Source organism: Colletotrichum karsti, assembly GCF_011947395.1.
Source record: "Colletotrichum karsti strain CkLH20 chromosome Unknown Scaffold42, whole genome shotgun sequence".
NCBI lineage: Eukaryota > Fungi > Ascomycota > Sordariomycetes > Glomerellales > Glomerellaceae > Colletotrichum > Colletotrichum karsti.
This window is the reverse complement of record NW_024065942.1, coordinates 160,261-174,094: the sequence shown is the minus strand read 5'-3', so window position 1 is coordinate 174,094 and position 13,834 is coordinate 160,261. Positions and strand designations below refer to the sequence as shown.

The following is a 13,834-nucleotide window of genomic DNA, read 5'->3' as shown; positions in this document are numbered from 1 at the left end:
AGATCACGACGCCAAACATTAAAAGATAGCAGACAGAGTGATTGGGATTAAACTAGCTCCAACTGGACTGGCGGTTCTCCCCAAGCAGTCTTTTGTGGTTCGCTTGATAGTTTCAACTCTTCGGTCGTATCAAGTGCCACGACATTCCCCTCAGCAGTGACCGCATACAACGTCCTGTTGTTCGCCTCTGTTCTGCCAAATTGTAAAGCCGATGTACCAACAAGCATATCATCCCCGGAAACCCACCAAGACTTTCCTTCTGGGCCGGCTGCAATGATTCTGCCTTGTTGTGAAGCCACCCAAACCGCAGATCCATCGTCTGGGTGGAAGGTAAGGTCGCGAACAGCAGGAAGCACCCTCACGACCTCAGCCACGGCGCCGGCTGCTGCCACCCCTTCGTCTGAAATCTTGATCCTGTAGCTGTGTCCGCGGGCGGCACTGGTCCACCATACATAGCCGTCGTGGATGTCGAGACCACTGACACCGCTTGCCGGACCAGTCGATTCAGACGCACCCATCTCCGGAACTTGGATGCCGACAGTGACATTGGCAGTTGCTGTGTTCACGCACCATACGACTCCAACCGCAGAGTCGGCAACGAGTATGATGTGTGGGTTTTGTGGTATGCTAGCTACTTTATCGGGCCGGACAGCTTCGGGAAGTCGGGCGACTAGGCTTGGTTGAGGGGTCGGAGTCTTGTTGAAATCCATGGTCCATATCGCGGCGGTGCCTGCCTCGTTGACATCGTCTCGATTGACGATGCTCCCGACGAAAGCGAAGACATCGGGAGTTGTCTCCGTGATACCGAAGAGAGCGTTGACAGTTGGTCGGAGTTCGAAATGGGTGTGTAGAGTTGCCGCTTCTGCCCCCGCGCCAGATAGTTCCCAAAGTGTTGGAGAGGGCCAGCCTTGAGTAATGAGTATGTTGCCGTTGGACCGGATTGCAAGGTCCTCGAACTTCGCCCACGGGACTTGCGCGACGAGTTTGGCGGGAGAAACGGCGGCCACAGATGCAATCTGGAGAAATGCCACAGATAATCGAAGTAACGAGTTTTCCTTGAACATCATGGTGTTCTTAAAAGTTGATGAGAGATGAAGAGCAATATTGATGAGTACTAGGGTTCTCACGAACGAGTGCTAGCAGTGTCCTGAGTCTTAAAACATTGGACCGGAGCTCCGGTGTTCAGTCGGGACCGAACTGGTCATGATCCACTGTATTGCTATGAACACAACTTCTCGTGATTTCATTGGCGACGAGAATGACGACAGCTCCGGCTGTGTTGTCCCCCTGACGCTGATGAATTTAGGAAGGATGCGGTCTATCCAGGGTTTGCGCAACGCAGTACGGAACCATCCAATGGTATGTGGCACTAAGGTGTCTTTCTGGGCAAGCTCTGATCCCAAAGCCAATACAAAGAGGAACTTCATCGCGAAATACTGTTGCCTAAGCGGTCTCATGACATGGATACATACACTGCCATGCGGGCCGGTGGAGTTTGATCGACGAGAGACAGCGGCAGTGGCCGGCAGACAACATTGAGTTGAGCTTGCAGAGTCCCAATAACTCAAAGAAAACACGAGACAACAACAGCGGCATAGATGTGAATTATGTAACCGGCTTTCTACAAGTTCGCAAAGATTACACGCCGAGATTGATTGATGACCCATGGTACAGCAGATGGACTGACGATGTCTGCCGTTGGAACGACAGGTCGAGATCCACTTCCTCGGCGACCAGACCCGCCTGGAGGCTGGTCCCCGACCACAGGGTTTGATAAAAGAGAAACCTGACTCAAAGGCCTGGAGTCCTGAACAAGATTCGAATCCCACGGTTAATAATTCACCTTCGAATGTATAATCCGGTCAGTATATTTCCGCCTTGAGCACTGCCTCGAGTCGGGCCGGGTCAAACTTGACACATGTCAGCTTTGGTCTTCTGCAGCTGTTGCAAGACTCATGCAGCCTACCTGGATTCCTTTCGTTGAGTCCCAAATGACGACCTCTTTGGAGAACAACATGAAAGATAAGTTCTCATTAAGTTGAAGTTTGGCGTTGTCCAGTTTAGTCTGCACCTCTCTCACCGCCGAGACAGAAGAGTCTGCGTTGTTGAGCCACAACTTGATGACAGCGTTGATGGGCGGCATGTCTTGTCCGCCGAAGTATGGGCGCGTGTCTGCTCCGGGAACGGGGACATGAATGCTTGCGTTATAGATGGCTCCGGCAGGCAGAGGTTTGACTAATGCGTCTGCCAGATTTTTTGCGAACGTCTCGTTGGAAGACACATCCTTCGTACCAATTGCCCAGAAGAACGCTACAATGGTTCCCTTGTCGGCGGGCATGGGTCGCTGTGAGCCACCGGGAATGTCGGTGATGAATGTTTCGATGGCCATCATCGACATGGCAGTCGGGAGGTCGTTGAAGTTAGCACCATCCGGACCGATGACCGTCTGTGTATAATTCGAAGGCGGCGGGCCCATGAAAGTCGCCGGTGAGCTGCTGTAAAGCTCCGTGACATCATCACGTCCAACGTAGATCTGATTGGGGACGCTGTTGTTTGCGCCGAACACGCCGTCAAAGATGTGGTCTTGGACATAGGCTAATGGAAACGCGTCGTCTCGAGGAGCATTCCAGGCTTTTTGGCCGTGAACTAGTGTATGGTAGTACAAGTATTCCTTCTGCGTCAAGCCGGACCGGCGGCGAACGACAGCTAGTTGCTTCGGAAGCGAGGGAGATGGGGCTTGAAGCTCGCCCAACACAACGCTGGCAACAAGGCCGAGAGCAAAGATGTTGAAAAACATGTCTCGAGATACTTCAAACATAAAAAATTCAGTACACTCATGAAGATTGTAGAAGTTGAACTTTTGCAACTGTTCACTTTAAGGAACACAGTTACTTAACTGGCTATCCTCTTCTCGGCATCCCACAGCCGGACCCGGTGGGGGCAGCGTGGTACTCTATGGATGTATAGCATGCCTTCGACTCCCCTCTCTAAACAATGGGTAGTCGCGAGTAGCTTAAATTCGGGATGAAATCGGCGGCCAATGAAATGGAGATGTGTGCGTTTAATTGGCATGGTATTCAATCCCGAAGACTCTCCCGAGGTGGTCCGGAAAGTGGGTGGGTGTTGATCCCCACGATGGCGATGAACTCTATTCAATTCAGGGGCCTTTCCGGAACTGCGAAGGATGAGTAAACAGTTCAAAGTCTCTTTTAACTCGTCTCTAAGTAGGAATATAACTGGTTTTATGACACACAAGTAAACCAAGTATCAAGAAGATAACGGGAACTTGATTCCGATGAATGCGTGACGTCTTTGGTGAACTTGAAATCGTATGATTGGGTATCTAATTAGCAACACCATCCTTCCACCCAGAAAGCTGTTTATGACAAAAGCGTTACATCGCCAACGACAGGCCTGTGGTCACTGATGAGCATGCCGTTGACGTTGTTGTTCAAGATCTCGTAGCGTTGAACGGAGTACTTCTTCGCATCCTTGGGGCCGAGCCAGACAAAGTCAATGCGGCTTCCCTGCGTGCTGGTGTCGAAGGATGTGTAGGTAATCTGGTTTGTGCCGGCACGCTGGTCAGGCGTTGCCATGTTGTACAGCTCCTCCATGTATCCCGTGTCTGAAAGCGTCTTGTAGGCGTCGCCATTAGGATCAGAGTTGAAGTCGCCGGTGAGCGAAACGCCAAGAGGCCCGTAGGTAGTCTGCACATTCTGAATCTTGGACACGACGACCTTGATACCTTCGGTGCGGGCCTGACCACTGACGTTGTCGAGATGGGTGTTGGCGTGGATGAACTTCTTGCCGGTCGCGATGTGCTCGAACACGGCGATAGTGACGACGCGCTTGCTGCCGGCGCCCCATCCGATAGAAACCTGGTCCGGGGTCGGTGAGAGCCACTTCGTCTCGTCGTGGACCAACTTCAACACGTCGGAGCGGTAAAAGATCGGGCTGTACTCGCCGCTCTTCTTGCCGTCGTCGCGACCGACGCCAACGTGGGCCCAGCCGGAGCCGAGTCCGTTTTGGATGTCGTTCAGCTGGTTGTCGAGGACTTCTTGGAGACCGATAACGGTGACGGCGTCTGCAGGAGCCGCGGAAGCAGCGTTCTTGAGGGCGTCGATAACGTGCGGCTGGCGGCAGCGGTCCTTGGAAATACCGCAGAAGAGATCCCACCATGGCTTTTCGCCCGATTCGCGGGAGCCGGCATCGTATCGGATGTTGAAAGAGACAACGCGGATCGGCAGACCCTGGGCAAGGGCTGCCTCGGCAAGGAGGATGGGTGCCAAGAGGGTCTTGAGCTGCATTCTGGGCGTTTACAACGAGTGACTGATGTTAAGAAACGAAGGACGTGGTGGTGATCACACCAGACCGAATGAGAACTATTGGTATCAGCAGCCTCTATTTATCAAGGCGGTAACATGAGAGCGACTTTCCATCTCTCAAGGAATCGCCGAGACCCTTCAGCCCAATAAGGCAGTTGAGGAATTACACGAACTGGGATCCCCTCATATTGTTACCTCGCTGCGGGGTTTTGGCCCCCTCGCGGCCACTGAACTGACACGTGGGTCGCATTTGAGCCACATTGGACTCTGAGGCTCGGCTCTTTCATGCGAATAGGGGGCCAATGTCCGCAGTTTGCGTGGAAAAAACGTCACGGCAGCCCCGGTAGTTGTTATCGTCGCATGCCAATCCCTGGCAGTTTGAGTGGTATTTAGCAACCTTAACGGAGAGCCTATTAAGTGACCCATGTTCTCAGCCACTTTGATCATTGGGTCGTCGGGTGTTGATGGGGGCCGAGTCAGTGTATGCTTTTTTGGGAGTGCCGTATTCCATGGAAGAGGAAATATTGGACGAACCAGTCTGCGGTTGCCGGTATTTATAAACCAGAGTTCTCTCGCAAGCCGTTGGGATGTAATAATTCTTCTTATAAGTTCTACGTAGATTGAGGCTGGCCTATTTTACCATACCATATGGGCTCACTACATGTAGCACGTCGTCAGCTGAGCATAGTTGACAATCATAGCTCGACGACGGATGCCGGTCTCACACTTTGCGGAAAATAGAAAATCTCATCTGGGTCCACAGCCGCTTTGATCTCTCGTAATGTGGGAAGACTCTTCCCCCAGTACTTTTCCTGGGCCTCGGCCTGCTTCATATTCGGATCCGGGTAGTTGAAGTACATGCCGTGGTCTTCCGGCTGCATGCCAACAGTAGCATTTGCGACAAACCCCCGAAGAAATGAGAAGCCATCCTCAGGGTATGTTGCCGAGAGATCGACTCGGTCATAAAATTGGTAGAGAAGCAACTTGTCGCGATGGGCGTATGCAGACGAATTGGCAGGTAGTTGCGAGATGACGGAGTTCTTGCCTCCGTGGAAGTCGACTTGAACGTACCAGTCTCGCTTCAATGGCTTCCCAACAGTGTACCAGAAACTCACGAACGAGTTGATTTGATCATCCGTGAGTTTATCGGTGTAAAGACTGGATGAGTAGAAGTTTTCCTGCTGCACCGACGTTAATTGAGCTAAATACTTTGCCATATCTGAGAAAGGAGGCTCACCTTCTTGTAAGTGTCCTTCTGATCTAGCGCCATGCCGTTACCGAAATGTTGAAGGTTGCCAAGCCAGTCGGTTGTCTGCGACGTAGTCAAACGTCCACCTAATTTAGCAAGCAGAGGGTCTAGAATAGCTTGAAGACCAGTCTTATTGCCATAGAACATGCCTTCAAGGTTGGTAAATCGAGGGGTGATGAAGAGCCGCATGTTGAGCTCTTTAGGCATGTCCTCTTCGACCCAATCTTGAAGAACCTTGAAGCCGTTGATGGACTTCAATGCATCCCATTGAAGCAATGCAAGAAAGTTGGTGGCCTCCCTTGGCGCATCGAAAGTCTTGAAATAGAACTCCGTAGCCACACCAAGCGAGCTACCCGCACCTTTAAGTGCCCAAAAGAGGTCGGGATTCTCGGTTTCGGAGGCAGTCACGACAGTACTGTTGGCAAGAACGACTTTGGCGCCAATGAGCCAGTCGAGCGCGAGCCCTTTGGTATGAGAGCTCATGCCGTAACCACCATGAAGAACATGACCGGCGCTGCCCACTCTTTTCAGAGGTCAGTAATGATCAATACAAGCGATACATCTTGAACTTACCCAGGACAAGTGCCATGGCTGATTGCTTTGCCGCCTTGCTTGTAAAGCTCACTCGCAACATGGCCCAGCCGAGATCCTGCTTGAACCGTCGCGATTCCGGTGGTATTATCTAGAGTGACGTTGTACATGTGGTCGAGCTCTAGCATCAAGTGTCCATCTTCGCCGCCGAAGCCGAAGTTAGCGTAGCTGTGCCCACCGCATTTTGGAGTCACCTTGACTCCGTTATCTCGACCGCATTTGACTGCAGCTTGGATATTCTCGGTTGTCAAAGGAACTGCGATGGATACAGGGATGTAGGGTATTCTGACGTTAAATGGTGCGCTGTCCGCCTGCCACTGTGAGCTGTCCTTTTTGTTGAAAGGGACATTGGACGCTGCAAGACAGTCGTCAATGATGGCCTTTTTGTTTAGTGGCGAGGCTACCGCAAGGGCTGCGTTCAACAAAAGAATGATAAAAGTTAGTACTGCCATTGTGCAACTATCGCGATGTTTGGTCACCTCATCGCTGTCTCTTCACCCCAGATAGTGGGGGTGATCTATAATATTATATGGGTATTGGGTGAGGACTTTGATCTATGGTGAGAGCTTCGGCTGAAGGAAACTGCCCATCATACGAATTCGGTCCAGCAGCCTTGGCCTCGGAAGAACAAGATACGCGATAGGTGAGATCAGACGATAGTGTCGCCATTCTCGAAAGACCCAAATTGAGCTTGAGGATGGTCCGAAGGCCGTTTGGGACATGCGACAGTACTAGCAGGACGAGTGGCAGTGGAGTGGTAAGATCTAATCACTTCTCAATTCAACAGTCACTCTCATAAATATTAATAATGACATCATCAGTAAACAGTTCTCACTTGCTGCGGACTTCACTATATTTTTACAGATGCTATGATTAATAACATTTGGTTCATCAGGCTAAATATCTGTACTGGTAATATCTGCATATCAGCCAACAGAGTAAATGCCGGACCTTTGACTGTCAGACGCGGTATTCAGTAGGGCTTTCATTACCAGAGCCATGAAATAAAAATGACATAGACCCAGCGCAACTCGTTTTCGATGCCCTTAGGCAATGTATTAATACAACCAATAGACTTATGCGGAAATTTGGCAACTATCGTGAGGATCGGGTACCGAGACATGAAAATGCGAGTCTGTTGAATTGCTGCTGGCTTCAGATTATCGTGCCGACTTGGCTTCTGCCGGGATCTGCAATTAGCCGCAATCGGGCCATACGGGATGTCGCGTCAATAAATCCCATTGATGTATTCTTCCGTGATTTGCCCTTTTGGGCTTTTCGGAAGATGGCGTAGGCCTATCAGCAGCTCCCGAGCCGAAACATCACGTTGGAGATTGATGACGACAAAAAGGAGCTGCATGTACATGTAAAGAAGCTGCTTCTGTTACCACAGTAAGTAGGGAGGTAGTAACTGCAGAGCCTCAAGAAGCCCAAAAGGCTTGAGGCAGCCCGTGAAATCAGACCTTCATTATCCCTGGACACAGCATCGGATCAAATGTTCGATATCATGATGGCAATTTTGTTTCTTCTTTGGGCTTTCCTAACTGTCTTTGGGAAAGTTCAGGGGGCTACTCTTCTCGCCTCCCACTACAGCGGCCAGATCTACACTCTCAACCTGTCGCCGGCCAACCAGTTGACTATCACAAAGTCAGCCAGCTCTGGCAATCGCATGCCGGCATGGCTTGACTTAGACTCGGCAACGAAGACACTCTATGTCCCAGATGAGACGCAATGGGGCCAGCCCCTTCTCAAGAGCTTCTCCGTCGCCGATGATGGTACTGTTACGGCGAAAGGACAGGCCCAGACTGCCGGCGGTGAACTGCATAGCACTCTCTTCGGACATGGAGGACAGGACGGGAAAGGTTTCATCGCTCTGGCGCAATAGTAAGTCGGCAACAGCGTCCTATTGAGGTAGCACTTATTGACCAGCTGTCATCTCAAGTGATGCTTCAACAATCTCGACATACGCCCTTCCCCTGACAGGAGTTAGTCAGGCCCTGCAGAGGCTGACTTTCACGATGTCCAAACCCGGCACTGTGCCGTCTCGGCAGGACAAACCGCACCCACACTCTGTCTTCACCGACCCATCCGGCCGATATCTTCTTTCCGCCGACTTAGGCGCCGATCTTGTCAGAATTTTCAGTGTTCAGTCCAACGGTAGTCTGACCGAATGCCCATCAGCCCAGGCCGGACTCGGGGATGGACCGCGTCACGGCGCGTTTTGGACCCAGGCCAACACCACGCTGCTTTTCACCGTGAATGAGCTGTCAAACTCAATCACGTCCTGGTCGGTTACATACGAGCCGTCCGGATGCTTGAATCTTTTGAAGAATCAAACTATTTCCACGTTTCCAGCAGGAGTAGCTGCCCCGTCAGGCTCCAAGGCTGCCGAGGTGCATGTAAAAGGCAACTTCGTTTATGCGTCAAACAGATATGATCGGTCTTTCGGGGCACAAGAGGACTCTCTGGCAACGTATTCTATCGACCCTTCTTCGGGCGAGGTCAAGTTTGTTGAGACAACCAGCGCATACTCCTTTTTCCCACGTACGTTCGCGATCAAGAAGGATGGAACTTTGGTCGCGATTGGAGGCCAGACGAGCGCCAACGTAGCCATCGTGGAACGAAACACGACGTCGGGAAAGTTGGGGCGGCTCGTTGCCTCGATTAAAGTTGGGAACCCCGGAACAATTAACCAGGAAGACGGTCTCAGTGCCGTCATATGGAACGAATAAGGTCATGGGCAAATTAGTACAGGGGAACCGGAAGGTTGGGTCCGACGACTAGTCCAACTTAAACACCAATTTCAGCTCAAGCCGGAATACGTACCCGGGATGGCTTCAAGACCGGGATGTATAGTCCATCGCGCTCACGTCCAGATGCTCTGGTAGCCCACAGGTGTTTTTTATATTCTTGTATGTAAACTAAGTTAAGCCCAAATTTTGTCTCCAAGCTTCCTCAGTCTGAAAGTAATGTCACGAGTGCCGGTTCATGGTGTAAAGAATATTTGTTTAACTCTCATTATCTTCGGCAGATCTAAGAATCTATGCTGCCGCAGTTCAACGGCAAAGGTGGTATCTCAAAGATCACAACATCAAATCAAACAACACGCTCGCCAGCTCACTTCTTCTTGCAAAGTCTGTTCAAGTAGTCGACAACAGTCCACTCCTCACTTCCAGGTGTCGACCAGGAAAAGAAGATGCCATTAGGGTCCCACTTCTTCTTCGTCGCAACCAGCTTGGAGTAAATGGGTCCCCAGAAGGCGTCTTGCCAGTTCTTCATGAACGCATAGTTCTGTCGATAGTTAGTGGCGGACTCGAGTTGTAAACCTCAGGATCCTTAACGTACCTCGTTCACGTAAGCTAGACCGTTGGGAGCGGCTTGCTTGAATTTTTCGGTGATGGTGTTCACCATCAAATCATTGAGAGCCAGCTTCTGAGCCCAAGTAGCGTCCAAAGCCTGGGGCAGAATGGCCATTGTTCTCATGGTTGCTCCTCTCCATCTCGGGTGGGTGGCACTCTGGGGTGTCTTGACCGTCATGCCTGGATCAAACATGTGGCTGATGACAATGCCGAACTTGTCCGCAGCCGGGGCAAGAGCAAGTTTGATAGCATCAGCAACAGCGCCTTGGTTACTCTGCACCATGTCCTGGTGAGTAAAGACCCATCCGCCAGTCAGACCGTTTTGGGCAGCGGCCTCGGGTTCGAAGATGTCGTGGAAAAGGGTGTAGTAGTTCGGGTACTCCTTGACGCCGGAGTCGTAGGGGATGTTTTGCGAGTCGAGGTAGGATAGAAGTGGCTGGACGATGGCGGTAAGCTGTGCTGCCGTCTTGTTCATACCCATGATAGGCTGAATGTGAAGTGCTCCGCCAATCACTGCTGGATACAACTCGTAGATGACATAGAGGCCGTTGTCCACGAACTGGTTGCCGAGCTCATGAAGCTTGTTGACGGCCTTCATAACCTGGTCGAAGCTGGCTCCTGTAGTCCCGTTGACGTTGAGGTAGAGGCCGGCGCCGCGGGTCGTGTCAGGGTGCGTCTTCAAGGTGACAGACAGCACGACGGCATAGTTGCCAGGACCGCCACCCTTGAGAGCATAGTACAAATCCGAGTTGGTTTGAGAGTTAGCGGTGATGAAGTCTCCAGCAGCGGTGACCACGTCGAAGGATAGTGCGTTGTCAGCACCGAAGCCGTACAGATTGCTCAAAGGACCATGGCCACCACCGCCCATGAATCCGCCGGCAACGCCAACAGTCTGAGGGTTATGATTAGTCGACACGTTCCAGATGTTTTTTGTTTGTGACGGAAGTGGCATACCTCGCATTCTCCCATCAACATATTTTGAGGCGGGTTTCTGGCGTGAGCTGCATCGGAAATCTCGTACCCTTGAACACCAGCGCCGATGGTGATGGCAGAGCCCCTGTAGTCTCCGGGACCGCTGTAGCTGTCCACAAAGGAGATATCCTTGAAGTTGTGGGTATTGATAGCCAAAGAGCCGGCACCAGCGCTTCGTCCCTCAAAGTCGTGACCAGTATTGCGGATAACCAGTCGGATGTTCCGTGATCTCGCAAAGTCGACGCCAGCCTTGATGTGAGCCTTCGTCTTGGCGATAATGACATATTCGGGATAGTTGCCGGATGAGCAGTTTCGTGTAGGATCAGTTGTCAGTTCGCAGGTGTTGTTGCTTCCCCAAGTCCACAGCTGTGATGCTGGTTGGGAGATCCTAGTTGATTATTGTCAGCACAACCCAAACTCCAACAACCCAACTTCCTCTTGCATAAGGGTCACAGTCAAGGGCAACAGGACTCACTGCCATCTCTCATCCGTCCACTTGGCCGTTGCCTCGGCGCATTTGGCAGAGTTGTATGTCGAGATCCCACGGTATTGGTTGTAGCAAACGGCAGCAGGAGGGATGTTCTGAATAAGGTTGCCCCCAACGCTGACGTTGAGCTTGACCCAGGCGTCCGCCTTGGGCCAACAATCGTCGGCCGGCGAACACTTGCACTCATAGCTCTTGCCGTTCTCTGAGTACGGTACAAGCCGGTTGGTGACAACGGCCTTGACAACTAGTGAAAAGATGCCGATGATCAGAAGATGCGTCAAAGATAGGCGCCCCATAATGCTGTTCGACGCAGATCTCGTATCTGGTTGATTCTCTTGGTAGTCTTGAAATCGTTGCGCTCGAGGCGATGGTGCTGGCGATAACCCAAGAGGATTCCGCAATATCGTGATGATTGTCGCCATTTTGTATTGACTGAAGTCGCCTTCGTTCGGAGTCGGTTGTCGGTGTATTCGGCGATCCAAAAGCCACCATCGTAGCTCCCTCTCAGCTGTGTGGGTGACTATCGACTAGCCGCATGACCTAGGTCGTACTGTAACCAAGTGCTAGGCCGTAGAAGCATGGAAGGGAGAGGCGACTAGGAGATCTAGTATGATTTGAGGAAGAACAAAAGAGTAACAGACGCGTCTAGACTGGCGTTAATGTGTCAGGGGTCGATATAGAAGCGCCCATCAGGAACCCTTACATCAGCCACAAGGGAAACGGGAAGATCATACGGCGCCTGGGGGCAAAGTCAACGGCGGAGGCGGCGAAAGGGCGGAGAGGCTAGACGACGTAGCCAGCTGGCGCTTGTAGTTCCATCGACGGCGCGCGGCAAGTTGAGATCATGCGATATTTCGGGGTCTGCTACTTCACAATACAACAGAAAGCAAAGGCCGTGGCAACGTGCCGAGGAAAGCAGGTAGTTGGGGTAAGATTTAGTGTTGTACGGATACATGCAAGCCCACAGCAAGATAGACAGCCAACGGTCTGGCTTTTGCTGGAAAGGGCTAAACTCTGTGAATATTGCATGCCGGCAGTCTTACCTCGGGCAGGGAGAAGAGAGGGAGAAAGAGAGTTAGAGACACTGGGGGAGACAAGGGAGTCAAGAGTCAAGTTGAGTGGTTTGTGGAGTTTGTGGAGCAGAAGACCGCCTTGCCGGTATCAGCTGCGGCAACACGATGGGCACTGAGAAGCCGACTGAGCCTGCGCCGGCATCATTAAGAACCTCTCGCGGAGTCGCGGCAAACTGGAAGTGGTTTTCCATCCGAAGTCTACTGCGAGCTTGGGGCAAGCGTTGCCACCAGACCTCTGCTGCGCATGTATGCCGGCGGCTCGGCGGTCGTCCGATCGTGCAGTAGCGGCACGCAACGCAGGCAATGAGAAGAGAGAGGAAGAGGAGCGACGACCGGCACAGCGCCGACCGGTTGTGATGTGGGGGTAAAATCAACAACACCCTTGTTGGTCGGCACGTCAGAGCTTTTTGCTGGCCGACCTGCTGTCAGATTGCCGGGAGTCATCTCAACTTTCATACAACACTGCCAAATCAGGGAAAATTGACGCGCTGATTTTTCCCAACGTGAGGTTAAATGTCTGAGCTGGCGGCTTGCGCGCCCGTGGCGTCAATAACGGCGGCGATCACGGCCGTTGGTTGGGATGGGCCGAGTCAAATGACACTCAGCCATCAAACGGCCGAGGGATAAAGACACTCAAAGGGGGATAAAGACATCACGACGAGCTAGTGGCCAGCACATTGGTCTCGAACATTGTGAGCTGGAGGACTGGCCTGTCTTGGCAACTGACTTCAAGATTAGTTGTGACTTGCGAGTGTTTTTCTCTCAATCCATGCATTCGACTCGTTGGTTTTGGCTTTAAGCCGGCCATCTCGTACAAGTACCGAGACTCTGGGCGCCGATTGGAATAAACGCAGCATTCCTGTGGATGAGACCGCTCCTTCAACTTAAAGTTCGCCGAGACAGCCGCATATTCGCGGTCTTGATTCAACGATTCAAGAGAAACCTGGGGAACATTAGTCGGGGAGGCTGGAGAAGGACCCTTCAACTCGCCTGAGCAACTTACGGTGGCTGAAAGCACGCCGATCTGAATCTAACGGCCGTATATTTTACGGCCGTAAGCTGATGCGGCTGTGAGTCTCTCAAGCGCCCTTCGAGAAAGTTCAATGTTGGAATCCATGTTGGCATGTCACGCCGACCGCCATGTCTGAGAAAGTTTCCGAAAGGTCGTCGCCGAGGACATCCGCCGAGATGTCTCGCGGGCACCTACGAGGCGACTAGTTGCCTGAAATGATTGAGCCTGTGGGAGAACTTTGTGTCCTACTAACTTCAGAAAGCAGTTCACAGGCTCTGAAAGTGGCCGATCAGAGATCACCGGCGACATTATACGTACTCAAAGCTAGGGGAGTATTTGCCTCCAGCCCGCCTTCGACTGCCGCACCTCTAATGCATGATTGAACGAATGCACATGTTGTAGGCTTTCTGTTTGCGTATGAACACTTTTGGGACTCGATAGACATGCCGGCAATGTGTGTCTGCGGATAGATAGTTGGCTTTCGTGAAGTATTTCAGTTGGACACGGCCGAAACATGCTCCATCGCTTTAGTATTTATGTACAGAGCCCGATCGTATCTCCGAAGAGTTGACTCCGGGTGGACATAGGCTTCCTGCGTGTCAAATGGAGCGCTTCGACTTTCGTATACCGGGTAATAGATCGTTGTTTTGCCGACAAGTTACGAAAAATAGCATCATCGTCGTCAATACCATCAGGTAGTTCTCATACGAAATTGCCCACTGCTGTTAACCAACATGAAGCATTGGGCTCCCGCCTGCGTGAAGAG

General features: G+C 51.8%; 6 protein-coding genes across 6 annotated transcripts; 1 reads left to right on the top strand and 5 right to left on the bottom strand.

Annotated features, from left to right (window-relative positions):
- Positions 1 to 47: 47 nt before the first annotated feature.
- On the bottom strand, positions 48 to 1,067 carry CkaCkLH20_10712 (uncharacterized protein; the record flags this gene model as incomplete). The annotated part of the gene is made up of 1 exon (XM_038893426.1): positions 48 to 1,067. The coding sequence occupies one exon, from the start codon at positions 1,065 to 1,067 to the stop codon at positions 48 to 50; it is 1,020 nt and encodes a 339-aa protein (XP_038741239.1).
- Positions 1,068 to 1,862: 795 nt separating this feature from the next.
- CkaCkLH20_10711 (uncharacterized protein) lies at positions 1,863 to 2,797 on the bottom strand (the record flags this gene model as incomplete). Its single annotated transcript, XM_038893425.1, has 2 exons — positions 1,863 to 1,910; positions 1,967 to 2,797. 2 exons carry the CDS (start codon positions 2,795 to 2,797, stop codon positions 1,863 to 1,865), a joined length of 879 nt encoding a protein of 292 aa, XP_038741238.1.
- Positions 2,798 to 3,380: 583 nt separating this feature from the next.
- CkaCkLH20_10710 (endonuclease/Exonuclease/phosphatase) lies at positions 3,381 to 4,307 on the bottom strand (the record flags this gene model as incomplete). Its single annotated transcript, XM_038893424.1, has 1 exon — positions 3,381 to 4,307. One exon carries the CDS (start codon positions 4,305 to 4,307, stop codon positions 3,381 to 3,383), a length of 927 nt encoding a protein of 308 aa, XP_038741237.1.
- A 713-nt stretch (positions 4,308 to 5,020) lies between these two features.
- CkaCkLH20_10709 (FAD binding domain-containing protein) lies at positions 5,021 to 6,617 on the bottom strand (the record flags this gene model as incomplete). Its single annotated transcript, XM_038893423.1, has 3 exons — positions 5,021 to 5,506; positions 5,563 to 6,097; positions 6,148 to 6,617. 3 exons carry the CDS (start codon positions 6,615 to 6,617, stop codon positions 5,021 to 5,023), a joined length of 1,491 nt encoding a protein of 496 aa, XP_038741236.1.
- Positions 6,618 to 7,660: 1,043 nt separating this feature from the next.
- CkaCkLH20_10708 (uncharacterized protein) lies at positions 7,661 to 8,897 on the top strand (the record flags this gene model as incomplete). Its single annotated transcript, XM_038893422.1, has 2 exons — positions 7,661 to 8,049; positions 8,108 to 8,897. The coding sequence occupies 2 exons, from the start codon at positions 7,661 to 7,663 to the stop codon at positions 8,895 to 8,897; spliced, it is 1,179 nt and encodes a 392-aa protein (XP_038741235.1).
- Positions 8,898 to 9,282: 385 nt separating this feature from the next.
- CkaCkLH20_10707 (isoamyl alcohol oxidase) lies at positions 9,283 to 11,405 on the bottom strand (the record flags this gene model as incomplete). The annotated part of the gene is made up of 4 exons (XM_038893421.1): positions 9,283 to 9,456; positions 9,511 to 10,416; positions 10,479 to 10,884; positions 10,972 to 11,405. 4 exons carry the CDS (start codon positions 11,403 to 11,405, stop codon positions 9,283 to 9,285), a joined length of 1,920 nt encoding a protein of 639 aa, XP_038741234.1.
- Positions 11,406 to 13,834: the final 2,429 nt, after the last annotated feature.